Raw genomic sequence first — 17,188 nt, 5'->3', positions numbered from 1 at the left:
ATAAGTCCTATTATTGCTATTATTTGGTATTCTCTTATCACTTAATTCCACCACAATCAGCACTGTCACAAAACAGACTGATTTTAGCGAGTGTGATGAGTTATTTGGGCTAATACGATTCCTGAAAGGAGGGTTTTACCCATGAGTCACAGGAAATGTTTTCGGGACGCAGCGCATAATGCTACACCACCACCCCTCCCGCCTATCACCACACACTCAAGGTCACGCGCATAGCTAAAGTCCTCGAACTGTACCAAGGAAAAAACAAATTTTTAATTTTATATTATACTGTAGAATGAGTTAATGTAAAGTTTTTAAATATAACATAGTAAAATCATCCAAATCACAGAAGAATTACATTTCTAAAGATGTGACTTTCAATGTAACAATCATAGCACAGAGTCCCCACACAACCGTGAAACCGTGAATAAGCTGTGAATAAACCATGAAAATCTGTACAACTTGCTATTAAATGAATTAGCATGCATTGTTACAGTGACTATGTCTTAAGGTCCGGTTTACACATGAGCGAGAATTAAACAAGCCTAATCGTGGCGACTAACGTGATCAGTTTTGGTGCGATTTTCTAGCGTATCAGATTAAATGGAGCAGTTTACTCGAGTGCAGCGTACAGCAGTGACGATGGCAAACAACTGCCACCACTACAAGATCGTAGCTGACAGCATACCCAGCGTATTAGTATTAGTGTGTGGAGAGCATTGGCTACCAGTTGTCGTAGTTGATCACTGAACCTCATACACTTACCAATATTTCTCGAAATATGGATCTTGGTGGATTTGATTGCAGAGGAGTCCATAAATGCTCAATAACGCATAAACATTAGTCTACTTTTTGTATACTATAGTGTAAATATTTTTTCGTTTTTATTTGCAATATTTTATATGATATCTGTAGACTAACTACTAAATCAAAACTTTGATTTATTTTTATGTGTTTGTTTTTATAACTTATAATGAGATAGATTACTTAAGAAAATATTTGATTGATTGTGAATAATTGTTTATCTAACAATTTATTATTGTTATTTATTTTACAATTATATTACTCTATAAGTACATTTTTTTACCAGTTCTAATAGTTTAATACCATTAGGTTCAATACCCTATTAAGGCCGATTTCACACGGGCCATAAAACGTGAACTCAGCTTCACGCTCTATCGCCGACTGCTCACCTGTTGGACTTACGGAGTTGCAAACAATGGATGAGTGTCAGTGCTTTCACACGGAGTGGCTGATTTCAGCGTTTAACGCCAAATGTGCCACAGCCGTGTGTGTCAAGATAGAATAAACTATAAATTGTTTTGCCACTCTTCAGTCTCTTCTGCATCGCCTTAAATCACAAAACAGTTATAAAAAATAATCATTCCTAATTTATGTCAGCTGAATGAGGTGGGGAAGGGGAACTTGAATCGCAGTAGAATGCCGAAACTTGCATTGGCTGTCTAAAAGTGTCCCACGTTTTTGCTGCTACTGCCAACAGCTTTTATATGTGTTTCGTCGGTGTTTTGAAACTGCCCTAAATCGCACCAAAATCAATCCCCGCGAGTTGCCGTGATTATGCTTCTCGCTCGTGTGAACCGCTCCTATGGGCCGATTAATAGTAAGAGCTCTGATATGATACAAGCGGCAAAGTTTTATCCCCTTTTATGCTCATTATTTAACAAACCATACCGTTGAACTCTCTACCCCCCTTGTTGTTTGTGTCATAGCCAAGACCTAAACCATTCCTGCACAAATCATCTACATTGTTAGTGAAAAAACTAAAAGTTTTAAATAGTTTCACCATTTTGCAGTGTCTGAGAAATGAAACACACCTCTATTTAAGCTGAATTGAGATGAGAGAACTGGCAACAGATGCCAAAGTGCAGAGTCAGGCCACTCCACTCCAAGTAAAAAAACACCAACTTTTGTTTTATTTTTATTTGTATTGTTTATAACAACTACTGTGTGTTTATGGTACAATTACTATTTTTGTACCATAAAAACCATGAATTTGTATGATTAAGATTGAGTGGGAACACTGTAGCAACATGAAGTTTAAAATAACTCTGTGTGAGAAATTACATCTTAAGGTTACTTAGTTTATTCTTTTACTCCTCACTGTACTATTTTGTGTTTTAATGTACTGTAGTTAAATATTTTCACAGGCTGCCTATCGCAACAACACTCTCGGTTTGCCTAAGATCTGTCCTGAGAGTAGTCTGAGTAAGATTGATTCCAATACACTTCTGACTTACCTCAAGAGCCATCATACTCTATCGAGAATGGTAGTTGCTGGAGTGGGTGTTGAGCATCAAGCGCTTGTTGACTTCGTTACAAAGTAAGATAATTAATCTTCATAATTAATTGTATTCTTTTCAGTTCCTACTATAAGCTCTCTCTGTGTGTTCATCGCCATGACGCAAATACATTGCTTAAATTGAACTACTTTTCATTACTCAATTGAGCTGAAATTTCAACAAAGCTGAAAATCCCGTGACATGTTACTTTTATTTTACTATTAAATTACCCGGGCTCAGCCCCACTGGCCTTTAGAGTTGAAAGATAGCTCCATAAGAAATGTATTGTTGAATAAATAGTCTAACTTTTAGTCACATGTTCAAAGCAAACTTTGCATCACTACAAAAGTAGTTTTATTAATAATCTGTTTTAAATATACAAGCTGGTGTGAACAAAAGCTGATGTAAACATTGCATATATTATTGTTTATTTACTTTACTGCTCTGTTTGAAATGTATAGAGCATAAGGAGAAGCGTTTACACTTAGATAAAAGTAAAATCCCCTTACAAAATGGCCCCACATTGAGGGCCATGTCTTGTTATTTTTGTAATTCTTGAGAAAAATTGCAGGTTCTTAAGATATTTAAAGTTCAAAAGTTTTAATAGCCACTATTTTGAAAATACCGAAGATGATTTCATGATATATTTTTCAATAACTGACCTTTGTTATCATAAACATTTGAGCCAAATTTGGTACTATTTAATTTATTCGTTTTTAAGATATTAATTTTTTTTATAAAAAAACACATACAGACAGACAGATGGGAAACTAAGCATCAGAGACGCATGTTCATATGGTGAAATATGTTTGTCTTGACTTGAGCAATAACGCGGTGTAACTGACTGACTGATATGATATACAAATTCTAACTCACTTGTAGAAGTGCTAGAAACATGAAATTTTGCACACAACCTTCAAACCACCAGGCAAAGTCTGAAAACCAGAAATGTTTACTTTTAAACCGCTCAAAAAATATGCGAAATTTCACACTTTTCACCCTTGCAGGCCTCTCTTTGAAGCCCGATAGCGGGTGAACCGTTAGAGCAAGCTCAGATCTAATGTAAAAACACTAGTCGGCAATGAAGTGAACTACTAGAAAGGGCCAATGCCTTTTGCTCTATCTCTATCGGTTTGGTCGCAAAACGTGACTATGTGATACAATTTTGCAATTTTCACTTAAAAATTTACCATCCAGGCTCGATAGTGGCCAAACCGTTGGTTATACTGTAGTTCAAAACAAATTTTCAATAGGAATTTTGAAATTATGTGATCTAAAAAAAAGTCTAGTAACCTTTTGCTTTATCCTTAATGGTTCGGTTGTAAAACGCGTTTAAATGCAAATATTTTTTTATTTTTACTGTTGGTCCTAGCTTAAATATAAAACTTTATGTAACTATAAAATGATGAAGAGTACAAAAAAAGATCAAATAGCTTTTTGTTATATATCCTTCTGCAAGCCCAAAAATGTTCTCAATGGAAAAATCTTTGTCTTTATTGGAAATTTTAAGTTTTAATTTGGATGCGACTATAGTTTGTGAAATTAACTCAGGATCCAGATTAAACTTATATTACTATGTTAACGAGTGAATACCTTCCCATATCAGTAATTGGCTGAGCATTAGTGAAGCATCAATAGTAGATAGGGATATCGTGAATTTTATTATGTTAACAGACACAAAACCCTCCAAAAAAGAACCATGTGTGTTTTAAACCCCTGGTTACACTAATCCTCCCCTCGGAATTTCCTGGTATGACCCGACAATCACTTACTGACCTGGAATGAGTACCCTTCAGGTAATGAAAACAGCTTAACTAACCCCCTATGTTGTGCATACCTACAGAGTGTAATCCACTTCATAGTATGCTAGAAATTTAAAATTTGGTACAGTTATAGCTTAGACAATGAAATTGCCAGAAAATATATGAAAGCTGGTCAGTTTTCATTTTTAATTACTCTAAGAAGTTCATTAAAGTTGTTTAGTGCAGTCTTTCCTCCCAAGCTCTGCCCTGGCTAAACAAGAAGTCGTAGCTCAAATCCAGTAGCACAATCTAAATTAAATTTCCCACAAGAAAGGTCCAGTCAGTTTTTGTTGTAATTCCGACGGTTAACCCATTGCGGATCGTATTGTTTTGGCGCGCGGGCACCAGCGGGCACGAATTAATTCACGGTCAGCGGCCTCACAAACAGCAATGGTGCGCCACATCGTATCGCTCGCTATTGTATACTAGAAAATTCAGCTGCGAAAGTATTCGTTCAGATGGAACATGGGCCTGCTGGGGTATCCTTGATGTGGGAACGATAACACGCAAGCAAAGTTAAGGCGTGGCAGGGATGATGTCTGAATCATAGTCTAAATAAAGCGGCTCGGACGAATCGATTGTAACATCCGGGCCATTGTCTAGACTAAACCCACCAACATGTACGTCTGCGTCGTTTAGTTGTGTCACTAATCTCAAAAGTATTATAATAACAACTGAGGAAAACACCCAATCAGAAGTGCTAAAAAGCAGAGAGTAAACTCATATGAATGATTTTTCAACTTCGACATACAACTGCAATCTGTAGGATATTTATAAAACTTATGAAAATTCTAAACGTAGACCGTTGTTAAACACTCTTAGTAGACAAGTGAAGACGATCGCCCGATCTATCAGACATTAACAGAACTATTTGGAGGGAAATTTAAAAGCAGACCGCTTTTGCGACCTGAGCTCGTCACCGTGTGCCATTAGGCCCGGCTGCTGCATGACGAGCCCAGCTCGTCAGTGATCCGCAATGGGTTAAGCCACAAAACGCCCTCAAAGTCAAGAATTTGGTTAAATCCGGAAAAATAAACAAACTACGTTCTACTTTTTCACTTCCTGGTAAACCTAACCTCGGACTTTCCTTTTCACCAAATTCTTCTTCTTCTAATTTTGCTAACACATCACTTACTTTTTCTATGAAATCCTTTGATTGTTTTTATAAATATCACACATCATTAGGCTGAAAGTTAGCGAACCATTATGACCCGTATGATTCTTGAGAACGGAAACAGCTGTGAACATGAAATCTGGAAACCTCATATCCGAATTTAACTAAATCCCTCTTATCCTCAAATTTTGAAGTACTTACAAATGGGTCCTGGGGGCATAGCCCCCAGTGGGCTGAAGGCAAGTATAAATATAAGATGTAAATCATATGAGACAGAATAATTTTCTAATTTATTATAATCTTTTAATACTTACTGGCTAGGTGAGGAGCCTACAAGGGGTGAGGCGTGCTAGGACAATGTAGTCACAAATATTGATAGGGGTATATGTACAGTTAAAAAAATAAATAAAAAAAACACTAAAAGGAAATAAAAGCAAAAATATAATTTGAAGTGTAAGAGAAGTGACTCCAGGAGCAGTTGTAAATAAGTATATCTTAAGTATAAGTTATCACAAATAGATTGGATAAAATTGGAAAAGTTTATCAATGTTGAAAAAGTATGAACAAGCTTATGAGTATTTAAACTTATTAATGACAAATTCACTTAATTAATGCGATAGAATTAAAGAAAAAATTAAGTTCTGATAAGAAGCCAAAATTAAAATGGCTCAGTCCAGAATTAAAAAAGTACAAAGAAATTGTAATAGCATATGATGGTGGATACAGGATAACACAGTCCTCTAATAAATACTAAGCTGCATGGAATGTCATAAAAACTGAGTCCAACTATAAGAGAAATAATCATGAAACTTTAATTAATTCTACTGCGTTTAATGACTATTTTGTTAATTTATTTAAGAAATTAAATCTAAGTCATGGAAATATGGATGGTACCTCAGAGTTGGTTAATAAATTTGTTGTAAATTGAAATACAGGTTATACAATGAAATGGCAAATTATTGAAACAAGTGATGTAATAAAATGTGTAGCTAGTTTAAGTCTATCATCCAGTAAAGACTATCATGAGTTTTAAAATACAAGTGTTAAAGAAATAATTTATATTATAATTGATCCACTAACTTTTCTGTTTAATAAATAAAATGCTTGAACAGGGGATATATCCACCAGTTTTTAAGAAAGGTGAAAAGTCAAGCCCATCTAGCTACTTCTGACCTATTTCATTAGTTACTGTATTCAGTAAAGTATTTGAATCATGTATATAAAAACTAGTTAATAATTATTTTATTAACAATAATCTCTCAAATATATGAACTTTAACCATGTGTATATCAAAGAGTTAAAGGGTAATAGGATTTTGTACATTTGCCATCATTATAAGTTTCAAAAAGTAAAGACTATGTTTTGAGGATTTAATCCATCCCCTTATTCAGGTATCAAAAAATCAGAAGACATAAGTATATCTTAAGAAACTTGAAGAAGAGAGTAGATTCCAATCCTGAAAACATAGTGCTCCATTTTTTTAACGCGTGGAAAGGTGGTAAAAGACCAACTTTAATTAAATATTGGTAGTCTTGGTTCTTTTACAGATACACAAAGTAATACATTCATAATTTTTTCTGGAACTCAGTAAAAAGCTGTAATGGTCCTTTGTAATGTTTTCAGATATTTTGTTGAATTAAAGCCGATGTGGGATCAGAATTCTTCAATACAACAAGTAAAAGTTGATGCCTCAGTAGCCCAGTTCACTGGAGGAATCGTACAGGTATATATGTATTAATCTATATATATAAAAATGAATGTTTGTATGTTTGTCCTTTATGGAATCGTGAACTATTGGACCGATCATGATGAAAATTTGTACGTATATGTATTTTTCCACGGAGAAGGTTTATAAGCTATGCCCATCCCTTTCCCGATTCAGGATTCCGCCCCACTGGTTACAGAAATACCCATAAGAAATGCATTGCAGCAAACATATGTTAACGTCTTTTCAAATTTTTAATCAGCTGTTCTTTGTAAACATATATTACACTTATAGTTTTAAAGCATAGAGTAAGCTTAAGAGAAACGACAAATTTTGTTTAAACTGTTTTTGCAATCACTGTTAAACATAGACTTTACTATCCAGATAATACAATTCAAATTTGACGTAAAAATTCACCTTTAACTGCAATATTTATTTAATATAAACCATGCTCATGCTTGATCAGAAGAGTAATGCAGATATCATAATTACTATCTTACGTTGGCTACAAATATAAAGAATGTTTATAAAATCAACCTTAGTTGTTTTTTTTTGACAGAAGTATGGTTCTCAAAACTCCGTGTGTACATATTCTCTCGATCGAGACAACAAAGCAAGCTCAATCGTGGCATCGGAGATATAACTAATTTAATCTAAAATTTATTATAGTAAAAAAAAAAATTTACTAAGTAATATAAGGACTTCGGTTCTTAAGATTTGCGTGCGAAGCCGTGGGTAACAGCTAGATAGAGGCAGGAATATGGTACATACCTTCATAATACGCCCAAGAGGCTCACGATGGAACGACTATCAATTATCTCAGCAATGTTTAGAATGTGATAGAAAAAGAATAAGTGAATATAGTGTACTGTTTTCAACGGGAAATTGCGTGCGAAGCCGCGGGCAGCTTTTGCAAAAAATTATTGAAATGCGCAGCAAAGCGCGCCGGGCCCGCTAGTCTATCTTCTATATATATAAAAATGAATGTTTGTATGTTTGTCCTTTATGGAATCGTGAACTATTGGACCGATCATGATGAAAATTTGTACGTATATGTATTTTTCCACGGAGAAGGTTTATAAGCTATGCCCATCCCTTTCCCGATTCAGGATTCCGCCCCACTGGTTACAGAAATACCCATAAGAAATGCATTGCAGCAAACATATGTTAACGTCTTTTCAAATTTTTTAATCAGCTGTTCTTTGTAAAACATATATTACACTTATAGTTTTAAAGCATAGAGTAAGCTTAAGAGAAACGACAAATTTTGTTTAAACTGTTTTTGCAATCACTGTTAAACATAGACTTTACTATCCAGATAATACAATTCAAATTTGACGTAAAAATTCACCTTTAACTGCAATATTTATTTAATATAAACCATGCTCATGCTTGATCAGAAAAGTAATGCAGATATCATAATTACTATCTTACGTTGGCTACAAATATATAAAGAATGTTATAAAATCAACCTTAGTTGTTTTTTTTTGACAGAAGTATGGTTCTCAAAACTCCGTGTGTACATATTCTCTCGATCGAGACAACAAAGCAAGCTCAATCGTGGCATCGGAGATATAACTAATTTAATCTAAAATTTATTATAGTAAAAAAAAAATTTACTAAGTAATATAAGGACTTCGGTTCTTAATATTTGCGTGCGTAGCCGTGGGTAACAGCTAGATAGAGGCAGGAATATGGTACATACCTTCATAATACGCCCAAGAGGCTCACGATGGAACGACTATCAATTATCTCAGCAATGTTTAGAATGTGATAGAAAAAGAATAAGTGAATATAGTGTACTGTTTTCAACAGGAAATTGCGTGCGAAGCCGCGGGCAACTTTTGCAAAAAATTATTGAAATGCGCAGCAAAGCGCGCCGGGCCCGCTAGTTGGTAATAAAGTAAATGGTATTGAAAAATAATTATATTTAGGTAATCATCATATAAATACCATCTTTAATTCTTCACTCCATTCTGAAAGTCAATAGGATGACAGAAAATGTTTATGATTACAAATAACAGTAATCTGATAGCAATTTTTATAATATCAGGATATTGTAAAGTTAATTAGGCCATTTAAACATATATACTTAACAGTTTGAATTTGAAAATTCATAAATAATAGTTTACACTGGTATTTAAAGTTATGACATCAAATATTATTCTAATTATGTTCTTAAGTAAAGAAAAATGTCACCAATTTTGCTGCAATTACTATAAAATACTAAAACGTATGAAAATTGATTGAAAGTGTGACAAGTATGCAGATACAATATAGTTTTTTTTTATATAGCTAGTAATTTTTTTGTAATACAACTGTAGTTTGAACTAATGTGATCAATATGAGAGGTCCAGCTCAAATATTTGTCAACCTAAATTTTCTAAAATTTTCACTAGATTTTCTTGCGATTAAAACAATTTTTTTTAACCAATCTGAAGCCTTAGTTAGTGAACTTGTTCACTTGTTCTGAAATTTTAAGTTCATTAATATTTAAATTAACATCAAATTAACTCACCTTTGCCTGAGACTGATGCGACCATGAAGAGTAAATGAGATAGGTTAGTTATTCACCTGTAGGAAGAAATCAGATTGCAGATCTCGAAACGTAGTGTTACTGATTTTTTTATATCGCAAATTGATGGCAAATGTCCAGAAATACTTGTATATGCTGATTACGGAAAAGTGTAATTTGTAAACATTTATAAATTTTTAATTTGTTCTAGGACTTTCTAGTCCGTTTGGTTTTTTTTGACAGGTATTTGGTCTTCCGATCATATGTTAGTTTGCTTATTTAAACATATATGGGAAAGAAAAAGCCAAATACAAAATAATTGAATTGGAAAAAGTAAGGGCTCTGTGGTGTAATGGTAGCACATTCACCCGGCAAGTGAGAGATCCGGGTTCGAGTCCCGGCGGAGCAAGTACTTTTTGTGATTCAATGTTTATTGAAATTAAATAAGGCTATTGCCATTTATACAATTTAATCTAAATAAAAGTCGTTTGACAGGTATTTGGTCTTCCGATCATATGTTAGTTTGCTATTTAAACACATATGGGAAAGAAAAAGCCAAATACAAAATAATTGAATTGGAAAAAGTAAGGGCTCTGTGGTGTAATGGTAGCACATTCACCCGGCAAGTGAGAGATCCGGGTTCGAGTCCCGGCGGAGCAAGTACTTTTTGTGATTCAATGTTTATTGAAATTAAATTATATATATATATATAATTCTACAGAGCATTCTTGTCCCAAAACAAAATATTATTATTAGTAAAACAGTCACTGGATGCCTGAAAACTTTTTATTTTGCACATAACATTTATTTGTGGGGAAGGTCTTACTATCACTTCCTTGAAAGTGTAAGAGGTCACTCATTATGCCAGACTGGACAACCAGAAATGGGCCCTTTGGAGTTACAATTTTAGATGATTATCTCACTAGCACCCAGATTTAAAATCTATATTTAAAATCAGTACAATAACATTGTGCAGGAGGAATGTGAAATCCCACAGTATGCAGGACCTTCGGGACTGCCTGAACTGGCTCATGTCGTGGTTGCATTGGTAGGCATGTCTCACTAGCACCCAGATTTACAATCTATATTTAAACTCAATACAATAACATTGTGCAGGAGGAATGCGAAATCCCACAGTATGCAGGACCTTCGGGACTGCCTGAACTGGCTCATGTCGTGGTTGCATTGGAAGGCATGTCTCACTAGCACCCAGATTTACAATCTATATTTAAACTCAATACAATAACATTGTGCAGGAGGAATGTGAAATCCCACAGTATGCAGGACCTTCTGGACTGCCTGAACTGGCTCATGTCGTGGTTGCATTGGAAGGCATGTCTCACTAGCACCCAGATTTACAATCTATATTTAAACTCAATACAATAACATTGTGCAGGAGGAATGCGAAATCCCACAGTATGCAGGACCTTCTGGACTGCCTGAACTGGCTCATGTCGTGGTTGCATTGGAAGGCATGTCTCACCAGGACCCAGATTTACAATCTATATTTAAACTCAGTACAATAACATTGTGCAGGAGGAATGTGAAATCCCACAGTATGCAGGACCTTCTGGACTGCCTGAACTGGCTCATGTCTTGGTTGCATTGGTTGGCATGTCTCTCACTAGCACCCAGATTTACAATCTATATTTAAACTCAGTACAATAACATTGTGCAGGAGGAATGTGAAATCCCACAGTATGCAGGACCTTCTGGACTGCCTGAACTGGCTCATGTCTTGGTTGCATTGGTTGGCATGTCTCTCACTAGCACCCAGATTTACAATCTATATTTAAACTCATTACAATAACATTGTGCAGGAGGAATGCGAAATCCCACAGTATGCAGGACCTTCTGGACTACCTGAACTGGCTCATGTCGTGGTTGCATTGGAAGGCATGTCTCACCAGGACCCAGATTTCATCCCCGCATGTGTGCTCAACATGATGATGGGAGGTGGTGGATCTTTCAGTGCAGGAGGGCCTGGGAAGGGCATGTACACTCGGCTCTACACTAACGTTCTTAACAGGTTATTATGAAACTGGATGTATTACAAACATTGATAGTGATAGATAAGTATGGTACCTAAAGTTTGACTATTAGATTAATTGTTTTTACCAATAATAATATAATTTGTTTATTTATACAAAAAGGGAAAATACTTTAAAAGTTGGTGATTACACTTTTTTAATTAGCTTGCACAGTGGTTTTTAATCCTTTGTCGGCTGACGTCCACGCAGTATAGACATTGTCATTTTTTCTAAAATTGTTGATGTCTGTATAGTGAGGTTGCTCGGATTTCAATAATTAATTGGCTGTATATTTAAACAAAGTCTTGAAATTCTGCACAATTGCAGTAGTACGTAGTGTTTTTAGTAGGGAGAGCAAAAATAATTATTCTTTCTGGTCAATCATTTCATTACGAGTTTGTAACTATTAATTGTAATAACACACACACACAGCTGATATGGTATTATAGGCGTATTATGTGAACAATTTTGTTACCCTAAGTAAGCCAATATTCTTCTTGAGCCTTCTTTTAGCCAACTTCTGACTCAAGACTATGCAAGGAACAAAACAAACAGAAACCTAACAACATTTATGCTGACTAACTAACAATTTAGATTTCAGGATTAGTAAACAAACACTGATAATGTGATTAGATGTGTGATTTGTGTATTTAGATATATAGTGATCTCTCAGATAATCTCAGTTGATATGATCAACAGCTTATGTTTACTAACTGTTGTTTGGTGATTCAAAACATGTACAGTATTTGATTTATTTAGTTCAATTCTCCACAGTAATATCTATAATATTATGTATTCCTACATTATTAATAATACCAATCATAAGAAACATTTAAAAACTGATGCATAACCAGGACTTTGCAAAAATAAAGATAGGCTACTGTTCTTTTGCAATTAAGTCAAAACATTGTAGTAATATTACTCTTACTGGATAATAAATAAATATGAGCTTTTTCCACCTAGCCAATTTTTATATCCCTTGTGTCAATTTAGGGCTGCTGCACTGATTCCATGAAGATCTGCCAGCCCTATTCACAAGTATGATGAGAATAATGATTTAATCTATGGTTATTGTTTCGTGTTCAGTCCTACAATCACAGGATTGTCTGTTTTGTTTTCACCTAACCATTTATGATATATAGTGATCAGATAAGTATGACTGTATTGTATTGAAGATCTCCTGTTATAGATACCATTGGATGTACAATGCCACGGCATACAACCATGCGTATGCTGACACAGGGCTGTTCTGTATCCATGCAAGTGCAACGCCGGCTCATGTCCGGGACATGGTGGATGTGCTGACTAGAGAGATCGTGGCTATGGCTGGTCCTACTGGTGACAAAGAATTGAGGGTCAGTTTTTTACATAGAAGAATGTATTGCAATGGTCCAAAAATGTTCTACAGAATGATTATTTTTTAAAAATATATTTTTACATATAAATGCAACACTAAAAAAGTGTGACAATTTTGAAATTTTTAGTGTTTTTTGTTGAAAAGCTAACCTTCTACAAGGTAGTAAACTTGTAATTCAAATTCATCACCACAAAAACATAGAGCTGCTGCAGAAAACTTTTCTGTTATACAGGTATTGTTACAAAACAACGGTTTTGAACACCAACTGACAGCACTATTACTCTTTGGAAGATTACAAATAAAATGAATATAGTACAATTTAATACAGTTATTAGATGATCTTCTAACGTGTAGTATTGAATTTAAGTTTATCACTAATTTAATTCATTTATATTATTGCAATTAATTAACTTAATATGAAGGACTAAAGTAATGCAATTTATTCCCCAGAGAGCTAAGACTCAGCTCCAGTCGATGTTACTGATGAATCTGGAGGCACGACCAGTTGTGTTTGAGGACATTGCCAGACAAGTGCTTGCAACGGGACATCGAAAAAGACCAGAAGCATTCATGGAATTAATAGGTAATTGGAAGCAAACCGTTAATTTAACAATTTATTATCTCGCTACAACAGTTGAAACCTGTCATGTGACTAAAATCCACTAAATTTAGAAATAATAAGAATTATTAAACTATAAAGAAAGACAGATGATTGAAGTTTTAGAAAACTTGGATTATAATAAAATAAAGAATTACACAATGATCGTTATGCCTTAAATTTTGTTGGTTGAATGGTATTGTACTTCCAGATTTTCTGCACAGTAGATCTTTTGACCTTTTGTGTGGGATTCTTCCACCACCAAATTCTCAACAAATAACAACAGTAAAGTGTAAAGATATTAAACAATAAAAGAACTGTATTTAATAAAATGTTATTAACTATTATGATTGAAACCTTTTTTACAAGATAAAAGATAGAGATGTTCTTAAAGAGTAATTTGTTGAACAGAGAAAGTGACAAGTGATGACATCAGTCGAGTGGCTCAGCGAATGTTGCGGTCCCAACCAGCTGTGGCAGCCAGGGGCAAGGTGCAGAAGATGCCAGCTCTTGCTGACATTCAGACAGCGCTACTCAACAAGGAAGGACGCTTGCAGAATGCCCGATCCAGGCTATCCCTCTTTAGATAATTTTACTAAATTATCACCACATTTTTCCTTCCATTACTTTTCTAGTCTCTTGTCTCTATTACTGGTTGTAAAGAATGCAATATAACTCAAATTAAACAACTTTCTTTATTTTTAAATTGTGTTTTGCCTTTGAGCCCAAAATATGTTTTACCATGCAAGTGCAGTCAAATTAGAAAAAATCCCTTGCTAAAGAAAGAAATACTTTGGAAAATTAAATTGATATAATGTATTTAGATTTATGGTATCAAATTAAATATTAAAAAAAATACCTACAAATAAATAAACAATTCCCTTCAAAAGGGTTGATTCAATGTGAAAGTTGAGTTTAGCTCCAGTCTTCCTGTTAGTGGTGAGAATACTATACAGAAACAGACCATCCAAATGATGTTCAAGGTCTGGGTAACATTGAGCATACAGAGCAGCAGCAGTTGTGTAGTTCTGTTAATATTCACCTAACACTAACAACATCAAGAAAGATTCCTCGTCAATGAATGGCATATTTGACAGACAACAAAACACCTCTTCATGGGCACAAAACTGACTGACTAACATAAAGAAATAGAATATGATAGACATGATCATCATCTCTTATAATTTCTCCCAAACTTGTTCAGTAGTTGTTTAAGATGAACTTGTACATACTGGTAGAAAGAAACTGAACTTACAAACATGGTTAGATTAATTAAAAACAGGTTAAAACATAGCTGGCATTGCTATTTATGAAGGAAATAGGATTTAGTTTGCCAATTCTACTATTTTTAAAACTTTTATTTCATTCGCTGTTACTGTTACACTTTTCAGTAGGTTTTTTACCAAAATTGTCTAAACTTTTACCAAAAGTATATGTTAATCAAAACCTACTTATAGAAATAAAGTGACTGCTGATATTTCGTAAGATATGCAATGGTGCATTGATTTTATAACACATTTTAACATGCAAATGTTTGCAAAAATTGTACCTTTACAATGAAAGTAAGGAAATATCGTGGTCTCTTATATTTGACTTGAGGTATGTATTCTTTTATTTTTATTTTACACAATAGATTGTTACGTTGTTTGTGTATGTAAATGGTGTATATTGGTATATAAATGTACTTTTTAAAAGAATAAAATTCAATTGAATAATAATAATAACCAAAAACGCACTTTATTAGCAAGTAAATGTTAAGCTCATATTCCAATAATCTCGAGAACGTAATGCAAACTCTAAATACCTATCTGACCTACCGATAACATTCGAATTTGGTCCTCAAAAATAGTAAACTTGAAGCTATTTTTATTTAGACACAGAGTTAAATTATGTATGACCAGAGTAGAGAAATAAAACTTTATAAATGTTTACATCTTATTTTCTGTTGTTCTATGACATAGACTTTTAATTTAAACACATTGCCATAGTTAAAAACAAAACTAATACAATGATAAATTAATAAAGATGGGAGTGTTAAGACACTATCTGGCCGAAAACTATCCTCTACAACTCTCTTGTGGTCTGGAAACCCCAGATTATCCGAAAAACAAAAATTATATTGAAATTCAGAAGAAAAATTCCCCAAAATACTATACCTTATATCATTGCTAGCTCAAATATTCCATCTTAATAAACCCTAACAGTCCGTGGTTAACAAGGTCAAGAGCCTTATTTACCTAAAAAAAGGAAGTCAAATTATACTCATTTTGACTTAAAAGAACCCAGCTCTGACTTCACAGCTTTTCGAAGAAATAAAGATACAACAGCGGTAATTGTGATGAAAGGAAAATAATTGTGATGAGCATATTATATTATTGGTTTCAAGAAAGAATTGTAGTGCAGCAATGAAATAAATTAGCGTATTACAATATAATTATGCACATTCGATTGTACATTTTACAAGCATGTTCAATTTTCTCAAACATTTTTGAAAAAATAAGTAATCAATATCAGTTTGATGCTATCAATATTAAAATGTATATGTTTTTAGAATTAAAGTAGCTTTAATAATCTTGAAATCTGTTGTGGTGACAACCTCAGCAAAGAGGAGTTGAAGAAGACAAGATAAGGGATAACTCAAATCATTTTCTTTGACAAGTAAAATAAAATCCGTGGTAATACTTTTGTTAAGAAGAGTGCATCCAGGGATTCCAATAACTGGATTTTGTGAAAGGAAATTGTGTTCAATATATTAAGTAGTAGTATTAAGTAGGAATTTTACGAACCTAGATTGAACAGTAGGAAGACTGGCCTTTTTGTTGGAAGAAGAGGATTTGGATTTTAATGTACCAGAGTAGTTGTCAATAAAGGTAATTCAGTAGAAATTTCTAGGAGATCATGTATAATATCCCATTGAGTTTCAATTCACTTACCTCATGGTTAGACGACAAAGATGATAATTTTGTATTGTTTATAATTTTTTAGGTTTCCCTTAAATTGGCAACAATTGAGACCCTGGCATGGTCAGATTTTACTCTAGCAATAAGTTTTTATGTTCAAACTTATTTAATTTACAGTACTTCTTCAATTCTGGTGGACAAAATTTGTAAAATATAAGCAACTCAAAGTTATTGTCTGTTATTTCTAATTTATGATAGTATAACAATTTTTGGCTGTTATAAGCTGATGTTGTTTTGTGAATTAAAGCTAACACCCTCTTAAAATGTTTTTAAACATCTGTTTTATTGAAAACAATATTCCAATAATATAGTTGTAATATTTTCTGAAAGTTTTATTTGGTTTTCCTAATAAAAATATTTTACTTTTATTTTCGAAGTTCAGTAAACACACTACTTTAAAACTACTAATTAAAGGCATTTGTGGTCAGACAAGTGGGATTGGAAAGTTTATAAATTTAATATTTGAAAGCTGTTATCAAAAATGCATTTGATACCATGCCTCCTCTGTCAGATCTCAGGTAGACATATGTAATAGTTTGTCCTAAACTGTAACCAAAAAGAATATTATAGTATGATATTAGAGCCTTTGTTATGGCAAACAATATAATATTAAAATTTCCATAGAAAATAGATTGATTTTTCGTTCATTTATATTTGTGCAACCTGCGTTTGTTCTTTGTTAACGAAAGTTATTTACCCGATAGCTTACATGTGTTTGTTTGTATGTGTATGTAGCTTTGAGTACCAAAACCTAAAATGAGATAACCAAAGTAACAGGTTTTTGTTGTATTTTGTATCGCTATGTTA

General features: G+C 33.7%; 1 protein-coding gene across 1 annotated transcript in view; it reads left to right on the top strand.

The window, feature by feature from the left end:
• The window catches only part of LOC124360631 (mitochondrial-processing peptidase subunit alpha), a 37,952-nt gene extending 23,825 nt beyond the window's left edge, over positions 1-14,127 (top strand). Inside the window, exons 7-12 of the mRNA XM_046814402.1 lie at positions 2,169-2,341; positions 6,840-6,939; positions 11,257-11,465; positions 12,656-12,821; positions 13,274-13,406; positions 13,833-14,127. Coding sequence (XP_046670358.1) covers positions 2,169-2,341; positions 6,840-6,939; positions 11,257-11,465; positions 12,656-12,821; positions 13,274-13,406; positions 13,833-14,011 — 960 coding nt within the window. The 3' untranslated portion in view covers positions 14,012-14,127. The remainder of the gene's footprint in view (positions 1-2,168; positions 2,342-6,839; positions 6,940-11,256; positions 11,466-12,655; positions 12,822-13,273; positions 13,407-13,832) is intronic.
• The last annotated feature ends 3,061 nt before the right edge of the window (positions 14,128-17,188 follow it).

This window comes from Homalodisca vitripennis, chromosome 4 (genome assembly GCF_021130785.1).
Source record: "Homalodisca vitripennis isolate AUS2020 chromosome 4, UT_GWSS_2.1, whole genome shotgun sequence".
NCBI lineage: Eukaryota > Metazoa > Arthropoda > Insecta > Hemiptera > Cicadellidae > Homalodisca > Homalodisca vitripennis.
This window is presented reverse-complemented; position numbering and strand designations above follow the sequence as displayed.